This window comes from Anopheles stephensi, chromosome X (genome assembly GCF_013141755.1).
Source record: "Anopheles stephensi strain Indian chromosome X, UCI_ANSTEP_V1.0, whole genome shotgun sequence".
In the NCBI taxonomy this organism is placed as follows: domain Eukaryota; kingdom Metazoa; phylum Arthropoda; class Insecta; order Diptera; family Culicidae; genus Anopheles; species Anopheles stephensi.
The window spans coordinates 4,571,004-4,593,746 of record NC_050201.1 but is presented as its reverse complement, the minus strand read 5'-3'; the positions used below and the strand labels follow the sequence as shown (position 1 = coordinate 4,593,746).

Sequence of the window (22,743 nt, the reverse complement as noted above, 5' to 3'; positions counted from 1 at the left end):
GAGTTTAGAACATCATTGTTTATTTATTAGTTTTGGAGCTTGGTCTCTAAATAATGGCATCGGATGGAAACCAAAGCTTCCACATCGAATTAAGCGCATTGACGATGTCAAAGAGATAGCTTGAGTTGGTTTTCATTTAAAATCGTCTCTGGAGCCTAGCGAGCCATCCTAGCTGCACAATAATGAAGACTTTACCAATAAATCTCACCAAGAAGACTTCTGAGCACCTTCTTCTCGAGAAAATCTACATATTGAAGAATCCTTTTTTGATTGCCTCCAACTCTTGAGACTCCTATGACGTCCTTGAGACTGGTTAAGATGTTGTAGTATCTGGGAGAAAACCTTGATGGCGATATTCAACGCCGTAATTTCTGTGCAATTAGACATTGGATAGCTGTTCCCTAGAATCTCACAGCTCAGTTATATATTGATCAATTTCCTGTTTGTCCACATGATCTTTCTCGATCAGCTTCTTTATTGGTGCCTGATGACATATCATATTCCAAATGAAGTCTCAAGATATTCCTTGAGTTAATCTTCCATTAAGCTATCAAAATACTGGACCTTCATCACTAAAGGACATCTTGGTTGGGAACTCTTCCAGATCTTCATCCTTATTTCTCATATTACTTATATCTTATCTTATTACTTATTTAAACTACCATAAGCATTCCAATAAACTGCAATACAAAACTATACCTCTAACCACTCTACATTAAACTTTGCGCCTAATATTATGCAATGCTCTTTGCTAAACCTTCCTATTTTCCGAATAAGCCAAGTTAGCCGACTGTTTTAATTGCATCGGGTCGCAAAGCCGTGAACCAACAGCAACAAAAAAATCTGTCATCCTCCCCACGCCACTGAACGCACAACTGCCAGGTAAACATTTCACTAAAGTGATGAACGATTTTTCATTAAACCATGGTCCCCCTCAAACCCCGGAGAGCTACTAAAACAAAGATCCAAAACAAGGCAAGGCATCACCAAAATTGCTAAAAGCTTTTTTAGCCTCTCGCTGTTGGTGAATGAGGGGGAAAAATACGATCGGTGAACTTCACTTCATTTACACCGAACATCGATTGGGAGAAAAAATTGGCCTGTCCGGGTGATATGGAGCCGTCGCGACACAGTGTCACACCTTGACCGGGTTCAGACCTTGACGAGGTCGCCCTAGCAGTTTGCTATCCCGGGCGTTCGGTGGCTGGTGACGAGTTCCCACCCAAGAACCATTTCAAATGACTGATATGGCATGAGTGCCCTTTCGAAACTGTTTTAAACCGCTGATACGACTGATGAGTTACCGAAAAGTAGCAATAAACTTATATTAATTTAATGCACTCGCGATAAAGCTTTAATATAAACATGTTAGAGACAAAACAGCGCTGATGAATGTTTCTTGGGGAGGCGGCCAAAACGATGCTTCCCCCGTACGATGTAATGTATCCCATCAAAATGGGCTTTGATCGGGTCCGGTTCGGGGAAGCTTTCACAGGCTTTCCTCGCGATTGTGTATCATTTGCGCGAACGCTGTAGCACCGCACCGAGCTGGTAGCGATGCTGTCGAAGCTGTCGGATGCTTTTCATTTTGTGTGTGCAGCTGACAGGATTGGTTTTTTTGTTTTGTTGTCCTTCCCAAGTTACGAGGCTAGATTGACAGTTTTCAGCGTACCTGAGCTTTCAGCTGGTGAAGTTTTTTGTTAATGAGTTCGAACATTTTTTGTTACACATTTGACCAATTCAATTGTTTTATGGAAAAAAAAACCATTGTTCTCAACTGAGAAAATACGTTTTCATAAGCTGAAATCTATAGCTTCGTTTACATGTAATTATGCCATTCGTTTGTTCAACATCCATAGAACAATGAGAGAGAGAAAAAAAGTGACAGATAAAACAGAGCTCATTAAATATGATTGACATGCTCATGAGGATCGTTCGTACTGCCTATTGTTTCAACACAAAGTAAGCCTTTGCAATGATCAGCTTATATATGGCGGGTAGCAACAACTATCCGTGGGCGGTGGCCCGGTGGCCCTGGCAACAGCGGAGCTGGTCCGCACACGGGCAGGGCTGGGGTTCAAATCCCATCCAGGATCAGGCCCCAGCTAAGGGGAAACTTCAAGTCACGGGCAGCTAGAAATGGTAGGCAATGACCCCGGGAGATTGTTAGTCCAAAGAAGAAGAAGAAGAAGAAGTAACAACATTAAAAAAAAGTTTAAAAATCTAACCCAAAACCCCTGAATGTATACTAGGAGTGCTTAAGCGTGTACTGCAAATTGCATACTTTTCGTTGCAATATTCTCATCTCAATCGATCCAACCAATGGGGGTGAGACGGATAGAAATATTTCGATTTTCTATTTCGAGTCCCTGCGTCTGGTATTTCCAATATTTTCCGCGGAAAAAGTTGGGCGCAAAAAATGGTTGGAATAGAATTGCATCCCAATTATACCAAAAACTGGGAAACGCATTATGTCGGCTCCAATATCAAAATGTCCTAATTGTTTACGGGCGACCATAATGGTTCGGTTCTTGTTACCTCGTTGAGGTTAAGCCTGACGCTGATGAAGCCTGAGCCGCTGATTTATCCTACACCGAGCGGGAAGCCAAATGACATTTTCGTTTGTTAATAATTATTCCCCGCGGAATAGGTGGCTTTTTTAGGCTTCTCTCCCCACCCCTTCCTCCACTCACTCCACTCCCAATTCCCCACCCCATCCACTTAGAACTAAAAGCCTGTTGGTGTGGAAGAGGTTCTGCAACAGCCCCCTCCCCGAACGAATGTTCGTTCTCCGCGCCGAATTCGATATGTTTGAAGTAAATATAGTGCCGATCAATTATACGGTAAAAACCCTTGCACGGGTGTGAAATTATTTAGTTTGAAAACATTGAACGCTTTGTCGGGTGGGCGTTGGTGTTGTCATAGATTTTTAATGAGAAAAATCAGTACATCCTCAAAACGGACTTGACAATGGAAAGCTGGAAATTGTTGCTGGTATTGTTTAATACGTCCCGAAAGGACACGCCATTGTTCGATGCATCACTGTTTTCTTTTATGATTAATTTGACAGAGTTTGCAAACAAACCACGCACAACTTTATTTTTAATAAAATTGTGTTCATTAAATTGTATTTGTCGAGCAGGTCGGATAGGAGTAATTTTACGATAGATTATTTTCAATAAAACCCATTATCTGCAACCTAACGTCTTTATAATTTAATTTATTAGCATTGTCTCCGTTAAGAAACAGTTTTGAATTAATACGCCTAAATGTTGGCAATGATACTTCATTGTAAAAAACAATATCGATAAAATGCGCCTAAATGCAGGCAAACTCTATGCAGTTTACTCATAACAGTTCTTAGCGATGAAGAAACACATCCGATAAATATTCTCTCAAGGACAACATCGGAGACCTCGCGAGAAGTTGATGAAGAGGCAGAAGGATACTTTGAGGGGGGTTTCGGGAGGAGTCTGCTTTGTAATGAGATCAGCATGACAAAAAACCCTAACTCTGCACGATCATGTTCTTAAACATGAGATCCAAGTCGTGCGAGTTTGGCAATAGCCTCTTTCTTCTCTTTGTGGATGTATCACGGTTTGGTAAGGAAGTGTAGATTCCTGATCCGTGCAATACTAGTCCCCAGTGAATCCGAATCTACGATGCTCTCTGTAGTATTCAGATCAACCACTGACGGTGGTCTTCGACACATGTCCAATTTTCTGGAGAGCTCACCAAGGAAGATTTTATGAAGATCTTTATTTTCAAGATCAACACCATGGAAAAGTCGGTGTGGGGATCCAATATATTTTTGAAGCGAATAAAAAGCTTTTCTCCAGACAAATTTTGAGGTATTGGTCCTCCTTGCCTTAAGCGGTTTGTTTTTTGACTCTACAACCTCTAGAGATTAATCCACCCGGTATTATTAGCTTCCTCGACTTCGTTTACCCGTAGTTTGGAGATAGTAAGTCCTGCAGCAGTTCTGAGATGGTCCAGATGGTATTAAATACCGAGTCCTGCATCGTGAAGCAGCCTACCGAAGCTCTCCTAACATTTTCAAATTCTAGAAAACGTTTTTAAGGGAGATCCTACCAGTGTTCTATATAGTTGATCCTCTTAGACTCAACAGAACTGTGTTATGGTTTTATCATGACTTTCATGCGATAGAAGCCTGAATAATTCTTCACAATATTGGCGATAACATCATCGGTACCTAGTAATTACTAAAAGCCAATTAAAATATTCCTGGTAACTCATTGCTCTACGAATTTAAATTCCTGGTAGCACGCCGTGCGAGCAAGAGAGTGGGCAATCAAACCAGTCAGTCACTATAATTAATAGAAATTCTAATCAAACGTTGCCAAAACTCGTACCCGCGGTAGCGGAGCTTATTTGATATTTGAATATATATGTTGCTGCTCAGAAATTATTGGCCGAAAATTAGTAATGTGGGATGCTGTTTTCCACCCCGTACCGATAATTACAAATCACATTTTCCTGACTGAAACTGGTAGCAAATTAGAGTTACAAATTTCACGGTCCAGTGCACTCACCAGCAAGGTGATACCGGATCAAAACCGACACCGTGCGCTCATACTTTAGTGGATTATCTTAGTTTGAAAGTTTTTTTCCCGATGATCCCAAGCGCACCAAGCCCGCGTATCGATTCCTGGAAACTGGTGCTTCTTGGTGCCAGTACGGTGCATACATTCAGGCGTTAGCTTTCCGTTGCCTACTGTAAGCGTGACCGTGTTTTTGGGAATTTCGGCTGGTTATTAGCACCGCAAGCGAAAGTGACGATCCAGGGCAAGGCAACATCGGGCATAGGCTGATTGATGTAAGCAATATGCTTTACAGTAATTAATCCAAGAGCAGTCATGTCTTTTCCCTCCATTTTGAGCTTCGTGGCGAATATAAAATTACTATTTGATGCTTTGAAAATTGTTTCGCTTGCTGTTAGAATATTAGAACGCTGCTTAAATAGTCTCAAATAATGTTAAAAATCATTCCAACCATCCCGTGTATAGTAAACTGATTTTTTTAACACACATTGCATACTGTTAAGCTCCCGGCTCTTAATATCACCATTTTCTGTCTTTTGAAGTTCACAAAATCTCAACATGTGCAAATCTGTTCCACTTTTTTCGCCATCACCTGAATCGCCCCTGGAAGCTGCGTGTCAATTAATATGCGATTTACAAGAACTTCATCTCTTATTGCATAGCTTTAGGCGCGCCACGCACTGCTTTACGAAGCAATCAGTAAAGTTATCGATGCATTGGAGCAAATGAAAAAAACGAAACCAACAATTCATCAGCAACACAAAGCTAGCGGAAGGATCGAACCATTGCCAGACCGTTTCCTGGCAGTGGCTTCATGCGCATCCGTCATTGCCCGGCTCTGCTCAAAGTCTTCGTCTACGTCCGGGGTGCCTCCGGGGAAGGGGGCAGTTATCTCGAACCGTGCCGTTCGATGTCGCCGATAGCCGGTAGACGATTCGTGGAATGCTGCAAAGCTGCATTGGAATCGTTCAGCATGTGGTGCAATCGTAACGAGGCATGTCTTTGTCTGAAAATGGTGTTTCGATGCGTTTGGTCTGTGTTTTGTGGAACGATTTTACTGACAGCCAAGGTGGTCCCAGGTTGGGAAGGTATCAAGGCATTTTACCTCACGATAAGTGAGAGCCTTTATGCAACACAATGATGGTGGTCTTCGATAGACAAACAGGTCCTTAGGTTTTATTTCTAAAACTTCCATGGACTTTGCGGATGCTATCTGCAACAAAGCATTGTGCTGTGGCCTTCGTCCGACTCATATTTTATTACGGTATCGTTGTATCATGTCCAAATGCGAAAGTTTAGAAAAAGAAAAGGATTGAGACTGTTGAAAGATAGTTTCCACGAAAAGTGACTTAGACGATTATAGTGACCAAGAAGCAGCAATACTTTACCAGTTGAATAAAACCGTAGACATAGACTAACTCGACGGCACCGAACAGTTTGAGGACCACAATTTTGATCACTTATCGGCAAGGCGACGAGTTTTATATCACTGTCGAATGTGAGTTGAGTGATTAGCTTGATGAATTATGATCCAGCAACTTAAGAGAAATGATCCAACCTGGATAAACATTCCAGAACTCAAAACAATCGCATACAATTTTAATAAAAATCGGCTCTCAAGCATCAAAAAAAGAGATTTAAGCTTCGGATGGTTCGTCTAGGAATTGTTTTCGTATTCGTTTCTTCATCAAATTTTATGTAGAGGACTTTTTCATCGACACATCCTTATAATGCCATTTTACTCACTAATTTTCAACATTTTTTTAGTTTATCCAGCGAACCGCTGTTAAGCTTCTTACCCCGAGTATAATTTTTAACAACTTTTCGTCTTTGGTATGTGAATACTTGATGAAGTTTTACACTTGATGAAGTATATGAAGTGAGCAAAATCTCCAGACAGTCCTAAGTCTGGAAAAAGTCCTAACTTCTTTACTATTTTATTTAAAAATCCATTTAAAAATTTGGTAAAAGACGAGACTTCGACTCGAGACAATTTTTTACCATACTGAAAGCACACTGTGAAGTTGTAGCAACGTGTACTGCGGATTGCATACATTTAGGCGTATATCCTATTGTGCCTAATACATTTCGTCAGGGGAGGCCTTCTCGGGTCTTTTACCAAATTATTTATTAAGATTATTTAATCATCATACATACTGGATCCAAAGTCCACCGGAAATCGTTATCTTTCTAGTATTTGATATGCACAAGGAAGCATTGAGGACAGTCAAAACACACAAAAGGCTTCCATCTTGATGCTATAATATACAAAAAAACAGAAACGTATGGATGATTGTAAGGATGGACAAATAGCTGATACGATACTGCCTTGTCCGGACCCGGAATAAAGTACAATAATAGCCTTCCAGCAGACCGACCGACTTATAAGTCACCTAAGCTGCAGAAAGCACCGTCCTGCATATGGCCAAACAATAATATAATTCCTCCTACGCCATGCAAGAAGGGTTCTCGGTCCAACTGCATCCCGTTCATCAACCACACAGACGAACAAAAGATGTAAGAGGAATATCGTATTATTTTCCACAAAGCAAAGCCATTACTATGCGCTGGGGCTTTTGAACAATCCTGTCCGAAATGGTCAGGAAAAAGCTTCTTCGCAGTTGAGCATAAAATTTTCCCCCGCTCGTTCCACGCGTCAAATGGCAGCATAAAGATGGCTGATAATCGACATCTTCAAGAACCTAGAAATATTCGTTGGAGTTATTTTTTGAACAGAATTTCAATAACGTTGGCAAAACTGTGAAATACCTTAAAATCTACTAAAGAACCACCAGCTAGTGACACTAGCTCGGCTATGCGAGAGTGTTTACCTGTTTTGTTGTAACTTCTACGTCGATGCTCATTAGCTGAAAACTTCGTCTAATCTGAAGTCATAATTAACCAATTCATTTTCTCTTGCTGAAATCGTTTGAATTGAACTATTTTCCCTAATTGAAGTCATCATCAATCCCACCATTAGCCAACATCATTCCATTTTCTTGTAATAACGCCTGGAAGTATGCAATCCTCAGTTCGAATAAATCTTTTTAAACTCGAAAAAAACTCCCAAATACAATTTTAACGCCCCGAACTACCAGTAAATACAAATTATGGACCCACCACCATGTCAACCATAATAATTATTCATTTGTTTCATCCGCCCCGTTTTTCTCGGCCAAAAGTCTACGCCCGGTCGGTCATGGCATTAATGTTCCGGCGGGTTAGTATGAACGTCGCGCTGGCTCGGTGCGGCAACAGTTGTGTCATTAATCACGCACAGTGCGTGTTGCGCCTCGTGTGCGTAGTGTGCACATGTGCAAGCCGAAGCGTAAAATCTGCCACGAATACGCGTATTGATCTCCATTTTCCGTTTTTCACCCCGTCACAGCTCCCCCGGTTGTGCTTCTTTTAGTTGAACTTCGTGATGGAGAGAGCGCGAGAGAGTGATGCAGAGAGAAAAATCTATAACATCACCAACATTAATAACGCAAGAGATGTGAGCGAGAGAGAGAGAGGGAGAGAGTGAGAGACTGAGAGTCGTCATACTGTTCTAGCAATATACTTGGTCTTGAAGACGACCTTATCCTATGCTCCAATCCAGGGATTGGCACACGTTTTTTTCTCGAAACAGGACCAGACATTAAAGAAAGAAGTTTGAAACTGTGGTTCAGATGTCCAAAGTTCATGACTGAATTTTTATGACTGTGAAACTGATATATCTTCAAGCAATTGAGACTTTCGATAGTTGTATACATGATTATCGCTTTAAGGACCATTTTCCGTCAGCCAAAACGCTGTTACTGTGCTTAGAATATGTATAGTCTCAGTACTGATATATGCCTCTGAGGTTATGGTTCTGACCCAAAACTGGCCTAGTCCTCCCTAGCCGGCTTCAGGAGCAGCAAGCGCAGAAGATTTCTTCGAGAGTTATAATTATAAGTCCTAGTCCTAGCAAGTCCTCGACATACGCCTGTGAGACAAGGACTCTAACCGAAAATTGGCAAGTCCTCCCTAGCCGGCTTTAGGAGGGGCAAGCGCTGAAGATTTCTTGGTGAGCTCTAATGATACTTCCCAGCAATCTGAAACAAGGACTTTCTACAATTTTGTTGAAGTCCTCCCTAGCCGGCTTCAGGTAAAGAAAGCGCCGAAGATTTCTTAGTGAGATCTAATGTTCATCGTTAATGGAAGACTCGCAAGGCTCCACAGGTGGGTTGGTCATAGCGTGAGAAAGGAATCAGCCGATTCATATATAGAGAAGAAGCCGTGGTAGGTCCAAGTTGAGATGGAGCGATGGCGTTGGTACGTCCACCCAGAAAGGCTGGTATATTGGTTTGGCATTTTTTGAGGTTGTCTAAAGCAGGCCAAGACTCGTTTGTAGCACTGTCACTCTTACCACGTTCAACGGCTCATCCCAAAGCTTCGGGCAATGTTGAGCTAACCTGGAACCTTTGTTGAGTGAATTATAGCACGTTGGAGATAACTGGCAGTGAATTTATCCATGGGAAGAAAAAATCCCAAGAGTCTTACCAACATTCACTCACGAGCCGTATAAAATCAGCTGGCAGACCTAACTTTGCCCAACCCTGGCTCAAATCAATCTCCTTCCATCTCGCTCTTGTTCTCTATCGATCGCCCTCTCTCACAGATGAGAGTATATCGGTGTGAATCTCAGATGTCTCATCTCTCCCTCTCTCTCGATGCGGTAAAAATAACCGTTTCAACCGGTCCGAAAGAACAGCACCTGGTGACGCACGGTAACCTGGTCTCGTTCGGTTTGCATATTCGTGTGTCCTTTACAGGGGTTTTCAAGCGTTTTATCGACATGTTCGGTACGCCCTGAGACACTTCCGCATCCAGAGTGTGTGGATTTATTTAGACAAAATGAACAAGGCATGGTTGTTGAATCGCTGCTGTCCCGGAACCCGAAATCGAGCATCTCGAAACCCCTGTAACGTACTTCTCGGCACTTCGGCACCCCGTTTTAATGCTCTCCCTGTCGCCATATCCTTTCGCATTCGGCAAAACAACAATCTCCCCACGCCCACGCTCGCTCACCGCAAGCATCGATCCGATGGGGCGGTAGATTGCCGTACCCGCCTAAATGTAGGCAATACGCGTGGCTTTATCTTCCTGCTGTACGGGAAACTTTTGGGGGTCGCGAAAAGTTGGTAGGGACGGACCGGATACGGCATCATTATCCCTCGCTACGGGCTATTATCGTTCATAACTGTTAAGGGTTAGATGATTATTATTTTATTGACGTTATTTGTATGACGTGGCGGCGGGATGGGTGCTCGCAGGGAGGGGGGGATGGTGGATGGTAATGGTGAGTTATGTCGTCTTCATGTTTCGCGCTCCCGAGTTCGCTCGTCCCGAGTCCATGAAACTGAAAATAAATGGCCCCTCTAATGGTGCGATCGCCCGTCTCGCTCTCTCTCTCTCTCGTTTTCGCTGCTTCAAACACTCTCTTTCTTACAGTGTTCACTCAGGTTTTCTTGGTAGGCTGCCGCCGCTTTCACTCCCACCGTTCTTCGCTCGTGGTGGGCGAATTTTCGGGGGTCGGAAAAGCGGCTGACATTCAATACGGTTCGGTTCGGTTTGGCGGTTTGCGGGAACGGCCGAATGCGCAAATAAGACTTGACCTACTCCATCGCTAACTCGGACGATGTTTTTCCAACCCCTCCGTCCGCGGCCGGGCGACAATGCTTCTTTTTCTTTTCTTTTGCAGCGGCCGCTCTGCATCTATTTTTACGCGGGAAAATTTTCATCTTTCTCAAACACGATCACACTCCGCCGCACGGTTACGGGAATGCGAGAGCGAAGGAGAGTTTTAATAATAAATAATACACAAACACACACGAATGATCATGTGTGTGGGGAAACAAAAAAAAAACACATTGACCGCAATGTGGGAAAGCAAAAAGTGATTTGAGAGAAATTTGAATAATGCAAATGGTAAAACTTTTCCACTTTTCTAGCAGGCCACGCTTGGTTTGGCTTTCGTGAAAAGGGTAGGGAAAAAGCAAACAAAAAATGGAAAGAAAATCGAACATAAAAGTCACAACCTTTTTGGTTGTTATTGTTCAACGTTACTGGTCTCTCTCGCCATCATTCTCTCTATCGCCCTGGCATTCATCTTGCATTCCGACACTGAAATTATGCTTCGGTAAAATCTCTCGAACCACGCACCAATTTTCCTGTCCAACGAGCTCAGCTCTCACATTTTGTGTTTTAAGCGGGTTAGGTTTGTGAGAAAGTTTGGCTTAAAGGGGGTCTTTTTTCTACCTTAAACTAATTTCTTTTCCTAAGCAAAACTATAGTAGGAGTGAGCTTTGTAGCTTTGAACGCCCAAAGGTATGCAATGCAACTTCTTGGAGCCTCAACGAGACAGCAAAATAAAGTTTTGTTATTGTTAAAATTAACGAAATTTCAATTTTATTTTCTTTCGTTAGCCTACTGACAGGGGTTTTCAGTTTGATTAGAAGATTAATATCTCTTGAACACCTTTAAACGCCAAGAACTTCTCATTCTTCCCTAGCAAACATCGATCTCCACATGACAAATATTGCTCCCGAGAAATGGTTTTAGCGTGAGATGTTCTCACACTGTCGTAGGACCATCACGCACGCTGACCAAGGATCCGACCCTCAGTTGGCCGTAAGCATCTAACCCATCTGGACACGCACGCGGCCAGCACACACACACACACAGAGACAGCTGTCCTTAACCGAAACCGAGTGGAAGCAGAGCAGATAACGCAACAAATCAAAACGAGCTGCAACGATCAGCAAAGCGACGATCAACCGGACCGGATCGGTGGTGTTTGGTGTACGGGGGACATGGTGTTGGACGCGTGTGACGGCGTGCAGTGTTTCTACAGTGTCAGCTAGTGAACCGAGTAGCATCCGAAATTCAACATGGCGGTTCCATTACTCCGGTGGATCACGTTCGGACTTCTGTGTCTGGTTGTGGTGGCCCTGTTTGCCGGTGAAGCGGAGGGATTCCGATTGCGGGAGCATGGTCAGGAGGAGGGTCTGACGGTGTTGAAGCGAAAGCTAACGTCTCGCTCGAAAGGAGATGGTGTGTGGAGTGCTGTGACACAGAAGCCTTGGTCGGTGCGTGATGACGACGATGAGGAGGATGAAGATGAGGATGACGACGACGACGACGACGAGGACACGGAAACCGATGAGCAGGCCGCAATACGTCGAGCCACCCAGGAGCGTCTGCTGCGTGCCCGGCGCCTGGTGAAAAGCCGCGACAAACGGCACCAACCGGCCGACACCAAGCGTAAAGCGACCGGTGACGTCGTCGACGACGGCGACGATGATGACGAGAAGGAGGATGGCGACGACGACGACGATGAAGCCGAGCCAAGGTCTATTTTTAACCTGTTCGGTTTGCTTAGCTCGAAGCAGCGAAAAAGTGACGACGAAGGTAACACTAAACCAACGGTGGCGACCGATGACGCCGGTAACGATGACGAAGATGACGACGAGGACGACGACGATGATGACGAGAAACCCGCGCGCAAGTACTCGGCGAAGGTGAACGAAAAGCGGAAAGCGATCAAGAGTGCCAAAGGCGCCAAGTCCACCAAAAAGCAAGTCCCGGAACAGGAAGATCAGGTTAGGGGTGATGTGCCGGACGCTAGCTGGTTGGACGAGCTGAAGCAGGCGTTCGATTCTCTCGTGAAGCTCAAAACCGACAAGGAAGATAAGGCGAAGAGGGCGAAGGACCGGGAGGACCAGGACGCGGGTGGCTTCGTACGGTGGCTGCAATCGCTAACGTCCCGCACCGAAGCTTACCAACCGGACCCGGAGCCGAAGGAGAAGGAAAACCCCATCATTAACCTGCTCGCCAGTTGGCTCCAGTCGGCCGAGACCGGTGACTCGAACGAGGAGATTCGCTTCCGGCCCATCGGTGCGTATGCCGATGATGAGGAGGACGACGATGCGAACCGCAGGAAGCGGAAACCACCGACCAAAGGCGCACCCGACTCGAAGCTAGTCCATCTGCTCAATCACAGCCCGATCGCGTCACTGTTCAGTGCCGAGGACCTGCCGAACGAATCGCCAATCGAAACCGGACCCAAGCGTCCCAAACAGCCTGCCCCCGGTGTGCGTGGACCGGCCCGGGTAGTGAAGCAACGCATCGCCATCTCACCGGAAGACTTTGAGCAGTTGCTGCTGCGTGTGCCGTCGTTCGTGCCGGACTACTCCCAGGTACAGGGTGAAGAGTGCCGTCGGCAGGGCGAGATATTCGAACGGCAGCTGCGCGGCAAACGACTCTGGGCGCTGCAGATGATCGATGCAAGCGCTCGGCTAGCGTCCGGATTGCTGCGTGGCAATGCGAACCAGCTTGGCGATTTCGATCTTTGCACTGGCATTGCGACGAGGGTTCGGGTGCGTGAGGACGAGCTAGTGCGACTCCGGGGCAAGTACTGTCTGGCGCATGTGGATGTGGTAGCGGAAGATGCCGAGCTGCGACTCCCGGTACATCTGCTCCAGGGCGGAGGCTTCGTCAAGAGTACGCTCAACGATGTAAGTACGATTCGGCAAGAGCTTCGGTGTTCCTAAGCGTGCTAAGAAGTGCTGTTGCGATGGTTCTCTTTCCAGCCCGATCACTTCCTGCCACGATTCACCACGATCAACTGGGGCATCTGTCTGCCGGCAGCTTGCTCATTCGAAGATGCGGGCAGCATTGTGCAGCACTTCGTGCGTCCGTACAACTCTACCGGCATTAAACTATTTCTGGAGCTGGAGGAGGCCAACTGTCATGTGCGTCAGGTGCGCACCTGGTCCCGACTTTTGAAAGACAACTGGCAGCTTGTCGCTGTGTTGTAAGCAATAGATCCTCTCCTGAGGTCCTCACAATTCTTCATCTTCTCATTCTCTCTCGCTCTCTCGCTCTACAGTGCTTTCTACACGTTCGTAGCAGTAGTGACACTGGTTGCCACTCTGAACGATTACGAAATCTTCATCAAGATTGAACCACCCTCCACCCAGGACTCGCCGCTCGATCCACCCGAACGCCGCACGACGAACATCTTCCACCAGACACTGATGGCGTTCTCGCTGAAGCAAACGCTACCGCAGCTGGTCGGATCCGGCCCAGACGAACCGCACCATCTGCCCTGTCTGCACGGGCTGAAGGCACTCGCCAGCGGGGCACTGTTTCTTGCGCTACGGCTCGTACCGCTCGGCTTCCAGCCGTTCACCAACCGGAACGAGTTCACCGACAGCTTCAACGCACCGTGGAGTGTTGCCGTCCGGTTGCTGATGCTGTACGCGGACGTGTTTCTGGTGGTGAGCGGCTTTCTAGCCGCCTTTCATATGGTGCGCGAGTACCGGGAACGGGCGCGGGTACCCTGGTTTAAGCGTATCGCGGGCCGTTACCTCAGGTGAGAGTGCATCTCTACCGAACGTCCAACACCAGGTTGTGAGATCCTAACCGGGTTTGTGTTTGCTGACTTCTCCAGGCTAGCGTTCCCGCTTGTGCCGGTGCTGGTGTTCTACGCCTGGGTCTGGGAGCATCTCGGCAGTGGTCCACAGTGGGGTGATGTCGTCACCAAGAATGCGAACCTCTGCAAACATGGCTACCTTACCAATCTGCTCTTCATGCACAACTGGTACCCGATCGAGGAGACGGTCAGTAATCCTGGACCTTTGTGGGTTTTCTTCAATAACACTCGCCCTCTCTCTCTCTCTCTCTCTCTTGCAGTGTGCTCCCCATACCTTCCAGCTAGCGATTGAGATGCAGCTGAGCGTCCTGGCACCGTTCCTGATGATCGTGCTCGTACGCAGCCCATTCTACGGCACGTCCGCGTACGTGCTACTGAGCGCTCTCTCCACGGCGATACGGTTCGCCTCGACCACCGAGGACCGGCTTACCCCGTACGTGTTCCATGGCGTCCGGCTAACACAGCTCTACCGAACCCTGAATCTCTCGTTCGCCGAGACACTACACCGACTCACGCCATACCTTGCCGGCTTCGGTCTGGGCTATCTGCTTCAGGAAACAGGTCGACCCCGGCAGGAGCGTGGTGTACGGTACGCTGGCTGGATTGGTGCCGCCATCGCACTGCTCTGGTGCGTTTGCTTCCCACTCGACATTGTCCGGAAGGACTTCCGGTACGAGCCGGGCGATGCGGCACAGTTTGCCGCACTGGCCCCACTCTCCTGGTCGCTTGGGCTTTGCTGGATCATCTACTACTGTGTGACGGAGGAGCAGAGCTTGCTGAACCGTATCCTAAGCTCCCGACCGCTCGTCTTTCTCGGTCGGCTTACCTACTCCCTGACGTTGGTACAGTTTCTGGTGTTTTTCTACTTCGCCGGGTCCATACGCGGGAGCGAGGTGTTTAGCTTCACCGGGTACGTGAACCGTACCGAGGTGTGTCTAGCACTGGGGGCATCCCTTATCCTTACGCTGCTGTTCGATCTACCCATCCAAAACGTGAAGCGACTGCTCGATCAAACCGGTGTGTTTGATCGTCTCGAAGCACCGGAAGCGCCGGCAACTGTCACTGAACCTACTGATGCGGAACCGACACTGGACGAGCCGTCCGAACCTGTTGCTGAGCCGGAAAAGGAAGAACCTGCCGCGGAGCAGTCGGATTTCGTTAGCCCTTTCGATGATCAAGATGAGGAGGATAGTGGAATTTGGCTGCGGAAGCGTACCACGGACGAGCCGGCCAGCTCGCCGGTTGAAGATTTTTGGGTTGACGAACGGGGCGAAGAGGTGAAGGTAGAGCTGGAACAGGATACGGTGGCGAGTGCGGCACCCGACCCGACTCCTGCCGAACCCGCACCGGAAGAAGAAGAGGAAGAGCAGGAAGAAGAGGAGGAGGAGGAGGAAGAGGAGGAGGAAGAGGAAGAGGAGGAGGAGGAGATCGACGAGGAGAAGGAGGTGAAGCGACGACCGGCAACGAACGGTGCCAACTGGTCGCACTTCTAGCGCTTTCCCAAACTTCTTCGTAGCTGGCGACTTGTAAATCGTCGTTGTTTTTCTTGTTATAAATAACGCCTTTATTATACCTCAACTGTCTCTGTAGTTTTAACTGTACTGTGTTTGTGTGCATCCCTTAAATGTTAAACGTATTTACAAATTGCGCCAACCACCCGTTAAACAACCCCCCAAAAACCAACTTTACCAAGCGCCCGTCCTATGCCTCCTCCGATGTGCTGTGTGTGTTGTTCGTGCTCACACTGTTTGTTTCCGGCTCTCGGGTACCGGGTCCCGTGTGGGTCGGCCGGAACCGGCTCAGCAGAATCTTTTCCAGCCCATGTATCGGTGACTCGAACATCAGGCAGAGTAGTAACGCTAGCAGAAACGTCAGTATCATGTGTGAGATGCACTCGGCCGTCTGTAAAAAGGGGGAGAAGTCAGTCCCAGGTCACTCGCAAGCAGGAGACAGGCACTGTCCCTCGCTCACTTACCATCGTCGGGATGCTTGCGTAGAGTGGTGTCCGGCGTGATGCGGATAGGTACAGCTCCACCAGCCCATTCGTCAGGTACGCACAGTACGTTAGTCGGCTGAGTGGTACGAACGCACGCCAGGAGAGGAACCGCTTCAAGGTTCGCCCATGTCCAGTGACACACGCCAGTACAAGCCATCCATTCGAAAGGCTCCAGCCGAACCGATGCAAGGACGCGTACAGCGCATTGTACAGATAGTTATCCGTCCCGAGCCGGGTGTAGAACGCTGTCAGTGAAAACATGGCCGAACAACCGCACACGGTCGACACGATCCAGCACAGGGTTAGCTTTCGACGTCCGATACGTACGCTGGGAAGTTCAGAGAAGATGCACATTGAAAAACTGGTCGTCTGCAGGTGGATTGTGCTCTTACTTTTTGATCTGCATCCAGTGTACCAGATAGCCTACGAGAAGCCCAAACAGATAGGCGGTCGCTCGCAGATGTGTTTTGCCGTACACGTTCACGAAGTAGTCGTTTGCCTGCAGATCGCTAACCTCACTGGATTGAGAGAGTACGATAGAATAACAGAGTGGGGCGTTAGTTTTCTAACTCTCGTAGGTGTTGAGAACGCCTGGAGGGATGCAATCTCTAGTTCTTAGGTCTTTTGTGATCTATGATGACTTCAGTTAGCAATTTAATAGTTTTAGCCACATTCTATAAAGCATTCTCTCACTTAAAATTCTACTTACTCAGTGAAAATCATGAACGTTGGATCCAGCTGCCTCGTATAGGTGACATAGAACGGGACCAAGATGGAGATACCGGTAACACCTCCGATCAGGAACAGAGCCGCCCGATGTCCATAGCGCCACATCGGATAGAGCAGCAGCGGGGCCAACACGAACAGCTGCGTATCGGTAGCCAGATACCACGACTGAAACATGCACACACTGTCCGTGCCGAGGTAGTTGTTGACGTACAGCACATTCAGCCACCAGCTCTGCTGACAGCGCTGCTGCTCCAGCTCAATCCGCTCCTGCCACAGGGGACCATCACCGAGCCGCGGCAACCAGGTCGCGTACAGTGCAATTACAGCCAGGTAAGCCGGCGTTAGCCGGATGTACCGAAACACGTACAGCAGGCCAAAGTTTAGCCGACCCTGCCGCTTGTCCAGCTCGAGCAGCAGCAACCTCGCGAACAGAAACCCACTCAGCAGCAGAAACGTGTCCACCAGCAGTGGTGAGTTGAGCAGAAAGGCATTCTGCAGCAGTTGGCTCTGTTCGTGAAAGAAGCCCGGATTAAGCAGTGGACCACCGGCCATAAACACCAGCGCATGCCCACCGACAATGAACATCATCGATAATGCCTTGATGCCGTTGATACAGCCCAGCCCATGATCATCCTTGGACAGCTGTACCAGCTTGCGCAGGTTATCCACAGCGGAGAACGATCGCAGTATGGCCTCCCCTGTCGGTGGTTTTTCACCGGCACACTCACTCTTGCTCTCGGCGCCACCTCCAACACCGTACACCGTGCTAAACACCACCATCAGCACAAACGCCACCAGTACGCACGCACTCACGATCTGCATCCGATCGTACCCGGTTACGCTGCTGAGTGTCGGCCAGTTCGCGCTCGGTTGACATACGCTACCGCTCACCGGGTAACCGCTCACGCCGGACAGCAATCGGGTCACGTCACGCTCGGTACAACCGGTCGGCACACAAACACCCCACCGTACCGATGCCGAGCTCGTGTTGGTGGTGTCAATGCGCCCCGTTCTGGGTCGCACACGGAATCCGACCATTGAGACGCGTGCCAGGCAGTAGTGCGCCCGTACCGACGCTCGGTCACTCACGGGCGTACCGAGACATTCGTCGTAGCTGCCGAGATGGTCGCGTGCACCGAGCTCGATCGCGTCCGGAAATTTTACCGTCGCGTCTAGCACTACAACAAAGCAGAGAGGGGGGAAAGATGTAAAGAAATCGTTAAACTATCTAACCCTTAATTGTTTTATTATGATAAATTAATCATTCGAACGATATAACCTTCAGGTTGCAGATGACTCTGAAGACTAGCCCCATTTAGTAGAAACCCAACTAAATTGTGAGTTGAGAACACACTGTAAAAGCCATGTGAGAGAGCTTCTTACAGCTTACAAAGAAGGCCAGTTGAAAATTTGGAATCTCTTTGCTGACTCGATATTATATCAACAATTAATCTAGGTCAACTTGTACATTAATATTAAGACTATAAGAAGTACCTGAGACCTGCACTAAGCAGCCCTCCATAGAGTCCATAGAGTACCTATATCTTTTCTTCTTCTCTGGCACTATAACCTAGAGGGGTCTCGGCCTGTCCCATGTCCCATTCTCAAGCTTCTACATAATTGAATATTTAGTGAGCATCAGAAGTCTTCAAGAATAGCCAGGATCGTACTCCGTAAACCTCAAGATCTCAACCTCAGGATCTTTACCAAGGAAGTATGACATTTATTGTCGTTACTGGCTGTCATCAATATAGGAGACCCGTATTGAGGATGGCGATCAAGTGATCATGACTCTGTATAGAGATATTGTAGAGTTTGACGCAAGAGGCTAAATTGCTCGCAAGCCAATCTGAAATCACCCTCATCGAAAGCTGATATAAATCGAAGTCTCCTATCCAAAACATTATCTCGTCGACACGAGTCCTTCTAGTCTCTAGCAGATCTACATTATACCCTTACTAGGGCATTCAAGACATACACAACGCTTCAATAGCTACTTGGGTACGTCAACCGAAAAGAAAACGCGGGGCCTCCAAAGGTCAAGTGCAACCAGTTGCCGATGACCGGTATAGCCTATCATTATTAATCACCAATCACGCCAGACTCGATCAGCTGTGTGTGTGTGTGCCAGGGTGTTTGTAACACTTCACGCCGGTTGGGATGTTTCGGAAGCCTGCTTGATGATGAGTGGGAAATGTTTCACACCAGGACCGATGAATCGGCACATTCGCATGATTTGGAGCTTGTGCGAGCGATGCTACCCAATTTTCTGACAGCTTCAAGTGCACCAGCAACCCAGGGGAAAGACAAATATAATGAAGAGGTGCTTATAAATAAAACATAAATCCACAGCTTCCACCGCCGAGGTACGCTCCCCCGGTTTAGGGGACGTCACAGGCTGCTATGGGATGCAAACAAACGTATGCGTTCGAAGAACTGTCGGACACTCCAATCAGCGTCACGATCACCGTACATCTTCGATCAGTTATTGGCAGATCAGGCGCACGGATCGACGTTCGGTGTGTAAATGTAGCCTTTCGCGGTGAATAGTTACACTCGCCACTATTAATTTGCCCAGCCTGGCGCGCGCGCTCTTGGTACCCGTAATCGACGCAAAGCATTCTTGCTTATTACGTCAAAACCGTGCCACAGGCATTAGAACAGGTTCGTCGCCTACCCACGCGCACCGCTACCCATACATTCCTGACCATGGCCCCGAAAGCGTACCAACGGCCGGCGCTCTAATCATCATCCACACCGATCTGCATCGGCAGGTGACCACAGAACTTTCTAAGCGATCTACGGCGCGTTATGCTCGATAGCGATAGGCTTGGTCACCGAAAGGGCTTAACGTTTCTTAATTAGATCGAGACCTTTCGAGCCAAGCGAGCGCGGCTGCCTTGAAAGCTTTTTTTAAAAACCCTCCCAATTAGGAAATCCGGTACGGTACGATTACACTCCACAAACGAGTGACGTTTGTTTCATTCAATAAACACAAACACCAAAAATAGATCAGCGAAAATCGATCTTGTCTACGCCGAAAACCATGACCTACGGAATAGTGGTTCCAGTTTGTAGCATCACAACGCTCGTACTACAACGGCTTCATTCATCTGTAACAGAGGGACCGGAAACGCGCGAGTGAACTTCATCCACCCAATTTGTTATAAATTTACAGTCAATTTTTAAAAAGAAGCTATTTTAGCTTTCCGGTCAAAAGCCGTTAAAGCAGAATCTTGCAACATAAGGTATCAGAGGTTTTTTTCTAAAGAGGTTTAGCCCTAGAAAAGGCGATTTTTTTGAATTTTTTTTCTTCTAGATTTTCGCTTTCTAAACTGGTCTACTGATGAACACATGTGTGCGCAAAATCTTGAAACATTTTGTTGTAAAAAGCCGGTTTGGCGTTCAGAAGTGGTCAAACAGCGATAGTTTTTGCAAGAGCGCGATAGCCGCGATTTGGACTACATCTGAAGTTCTTAATCGGTGAAGTTGGGGAGGGGAAGGTCCGGCGGTATTGTGGTAGCGGCAGCAGCATCACTACCACAATCAGGCTGCAGAAGTTCTAAACTCGAACTCATTCCCCGTACCAAGAACCGGATATCCTAATGGCTATCGGGCATGACCTTTCAAGGTCGTCAAGAAAACGAGAACTTCTGCTCACCGCGGGCTTTCCCAACAAACAGACCAAACATTCCGAAAATTTTGATCACAACTTTAACTGCATTGTCTACGACTTTTTGGGACGATTAAAGCTCTTCAACAACTCGTCACTAGTTGGCGTTAATACTTCAGGAGGACTTGAACTGCTTGATATTCTGGCTGCCATAACTAGATCAGCAGGAGTTGGTCCCTGACAACTCTTACCCTCATGAGCTGATTCTACCGGTAGCTGGATAGTCAGTACTGAGCACAGGGAAACAGCCCAGAAGAGGATTCAATACTTGGTTGTGTAGAAGGCTACCGTCAGATTATTCGACTTAACTTAGATTACCTTAATACCACAGGACACAAATCACGTAAGAACTCTCCAAGCCTCTCGGTCGAATCCGTTCAACTTAAGGATAATGCACGCTTTCACTCACTTGTAACGGCCCACTGTTCCCGCTGGCGGGCAGCTTCCAACGTACGGTTCACATCCCGACGGCAGGCACCGTCCGGCAGTACCTGCTCCAGCACGGTCCCGATCCGCTCCAGGACGAGTTCCAGCCCTACTCCTGCGTTGGTTGATTGTGGTTGAACGGTGTCACCCGTGCCGACCAGCCCCGACAGTACTATCACCACCACCACCACCAGCAAGCCCGCTGGGCCTACTGGCCCGTGCCCTGTGAGACTTCGTGCGTGCATTCCCGTTCCGGTTCAGTGCTTCCTCAAGTGTGCGACCTGCTCGCACGACGGTTCGTTACGAACTGAACGAACCGTAGCGTACGCGGTGTGTGGTCACGCTTGTGACCGATGTGTGTGTGTGTGTGCGTATCTGACGCGTTTTCGAGATCCCGCAAGCCACACACAGTACGCTCCCACCCTTGCCACAGGCAGCAGGTCTATTTGTTATTCTACGTCTACTGTCACCTGTGACGAGTAAATAATAATAACAGACAAACAAAGCAACGACAAAAAAAACGCGCACACCATCATTTTTCCTGTCCACAACCGCGTGCCTTCCTTTAATGCAAATCGACATGTGTGTCTGCTTCTTTTTTAAATCGTTTTTCCGTGACTAGAATTGCTCCGCGAGGAAAAGAGGAAAGATTCTAACATTCCCGATCATCAGCAGCTAACCGCGATGCTATCATTCGAATCACACACATCACGTGGAGCTGCTCGAAATGTGATACACGCCGCGGAGCGTAAGGAGTTTGACGCGGGTTTTCAGCTGTTGTAAGCTTCGCTCATGCTTGAAGCACCTTGTGGGGTTAGATGAGGCTAGATGATGCTCGACTGCATTATTCAGCTCCGCCGGGTGAAAGTGATAACCGTTTGCAAGTCAGGTCAGCGAGTTTTATGAGCCCGTAACTTACCCTCCCCGGGGGCTAACAGTGAAAGTTAAGCAACGGTTCGCTTCACAAGAACATCTACCGACCTCGAGCTGGACACGTGCAAAAACCGTCGGGAAGAATGATCTGTATCGGTCAATTAGCAGTGGTTAGCATTGATCCGCCGAGCGAAAAATTGCGCCAACAATACGCGCCTTCGTTGCTAACGAGCTCCAAAAACTCGGTGGCTTAGCGGCGCGTTCAAGTCTTCTCTCGAGCCCGTCCCCAGAACTGCAGCACTTCGCGCTGGACATTCACGTTGATAGGTTCTGCTTCAGGCAATACTCCTGCACTATCAACCTTCTAGCTGCGTAACGCTTCCGTAACGCTCAACAGCCTCCCAAGCCTGCAAGAAGAAGAAAAAAAACGACACGACAACCAAAACCAAATACTCCTTTGGTTGATGAGCCGGACAAGCACGGCACAAGTAACTGGAATGTGTTTTACAAGCGATTGTACCGTACCCACCGCCCTTACACCACACGACATTGATCGTCTAACGCGTCGCTCACGGAATACGCAAATAAATAGTGATGCGACCCGCGTTACCATGAGCGATGCGTTCGCACACTGTGGCCGATACGCTGCGCTGGGCCGGACAAAACGTGTGGTCGATTGGATACTGGTTGGAGTTTGGTTTTTGTTTTTCCTCAACAAAGTGGTTTACGGTGTCAGCTTACAGCAGGTGGTAAATTAATCGCCAGTTCCGCGGTTATTGATGATGCTGGGCGTGATGCGAAGGTCGTTGCGTCATATTGTGGTCGATATGACGGGTAACGGTTTGCTGCCTTGGTAAAAGTGATTTGTGAGTTTCGTTCCTCTCACATCATTTTTGAACCTTGATTATCGCTTGATAAGAGGAAGGAAGTACAAGACATTGATTGAAGGAATCGATCTTGTTCTCCCACGTAAAGCTGTTCAGTATCGAGGAGCTGTCTCCAATGATCGTTTGTCACCAGA

General features: G+C 47.6%; 2 protein-coding genes across 2 annotated transcripts; one reads left to right on the top strand and one right to left on the bottom strand.

Moving 5' to 3' along the window:
* The first annotated feature begins 11,169 nt into the window (after positions 1-11,169).
* Positions 11,170-15,603, top strand: LOC118505462. The gene is made up of 5 exons (XM_036041268.1): positions 11,170-13,105; positions 13,181-13,404; positions 13,480-13,965; positions 14,044-14,212; positions 14,286-15,603. Exons 1-5 carry the CDS (start codon positions 11,480-11,482, stop codon positions 15,516-15,518), a joined length of 3,738 nt encoding a protein of 1,245 aa, XP_035897161.1. The 5' UTR covers positions 11,170-11,479; the 3' UTR covers positions 15,519-15,603.
* LOC118505468 (nose resistant to fluoxetine protein 6-like) lies at positions 15,563-22,384 on the bottom strand. The gene is made up of 6 exons (XM_036041282.1): positions 22,231-22,384; positions 20,833-22,129; positions 16,731-17,928; positions 16,414-16,539; positions 16,001-16,349; positions 15,563-15,927 (listed from the first exon to the last, which is right to left on the bottom strand). Exons 2-6 carry the CDS (start codon positions 21,092-21,094, stop codon positions 15,727-15,729), a joined length of 2,136 nt encoding a protein of 711 aa, XP_035897175.1. The 5' UTR covers positions 21,095-22,129; positions 22,231-22,384; the 3' UTR covers positions 15,563-15,726.
* Between the last annotated feature and the right edge of the window lie 359 nt (positions 22,385-22,743).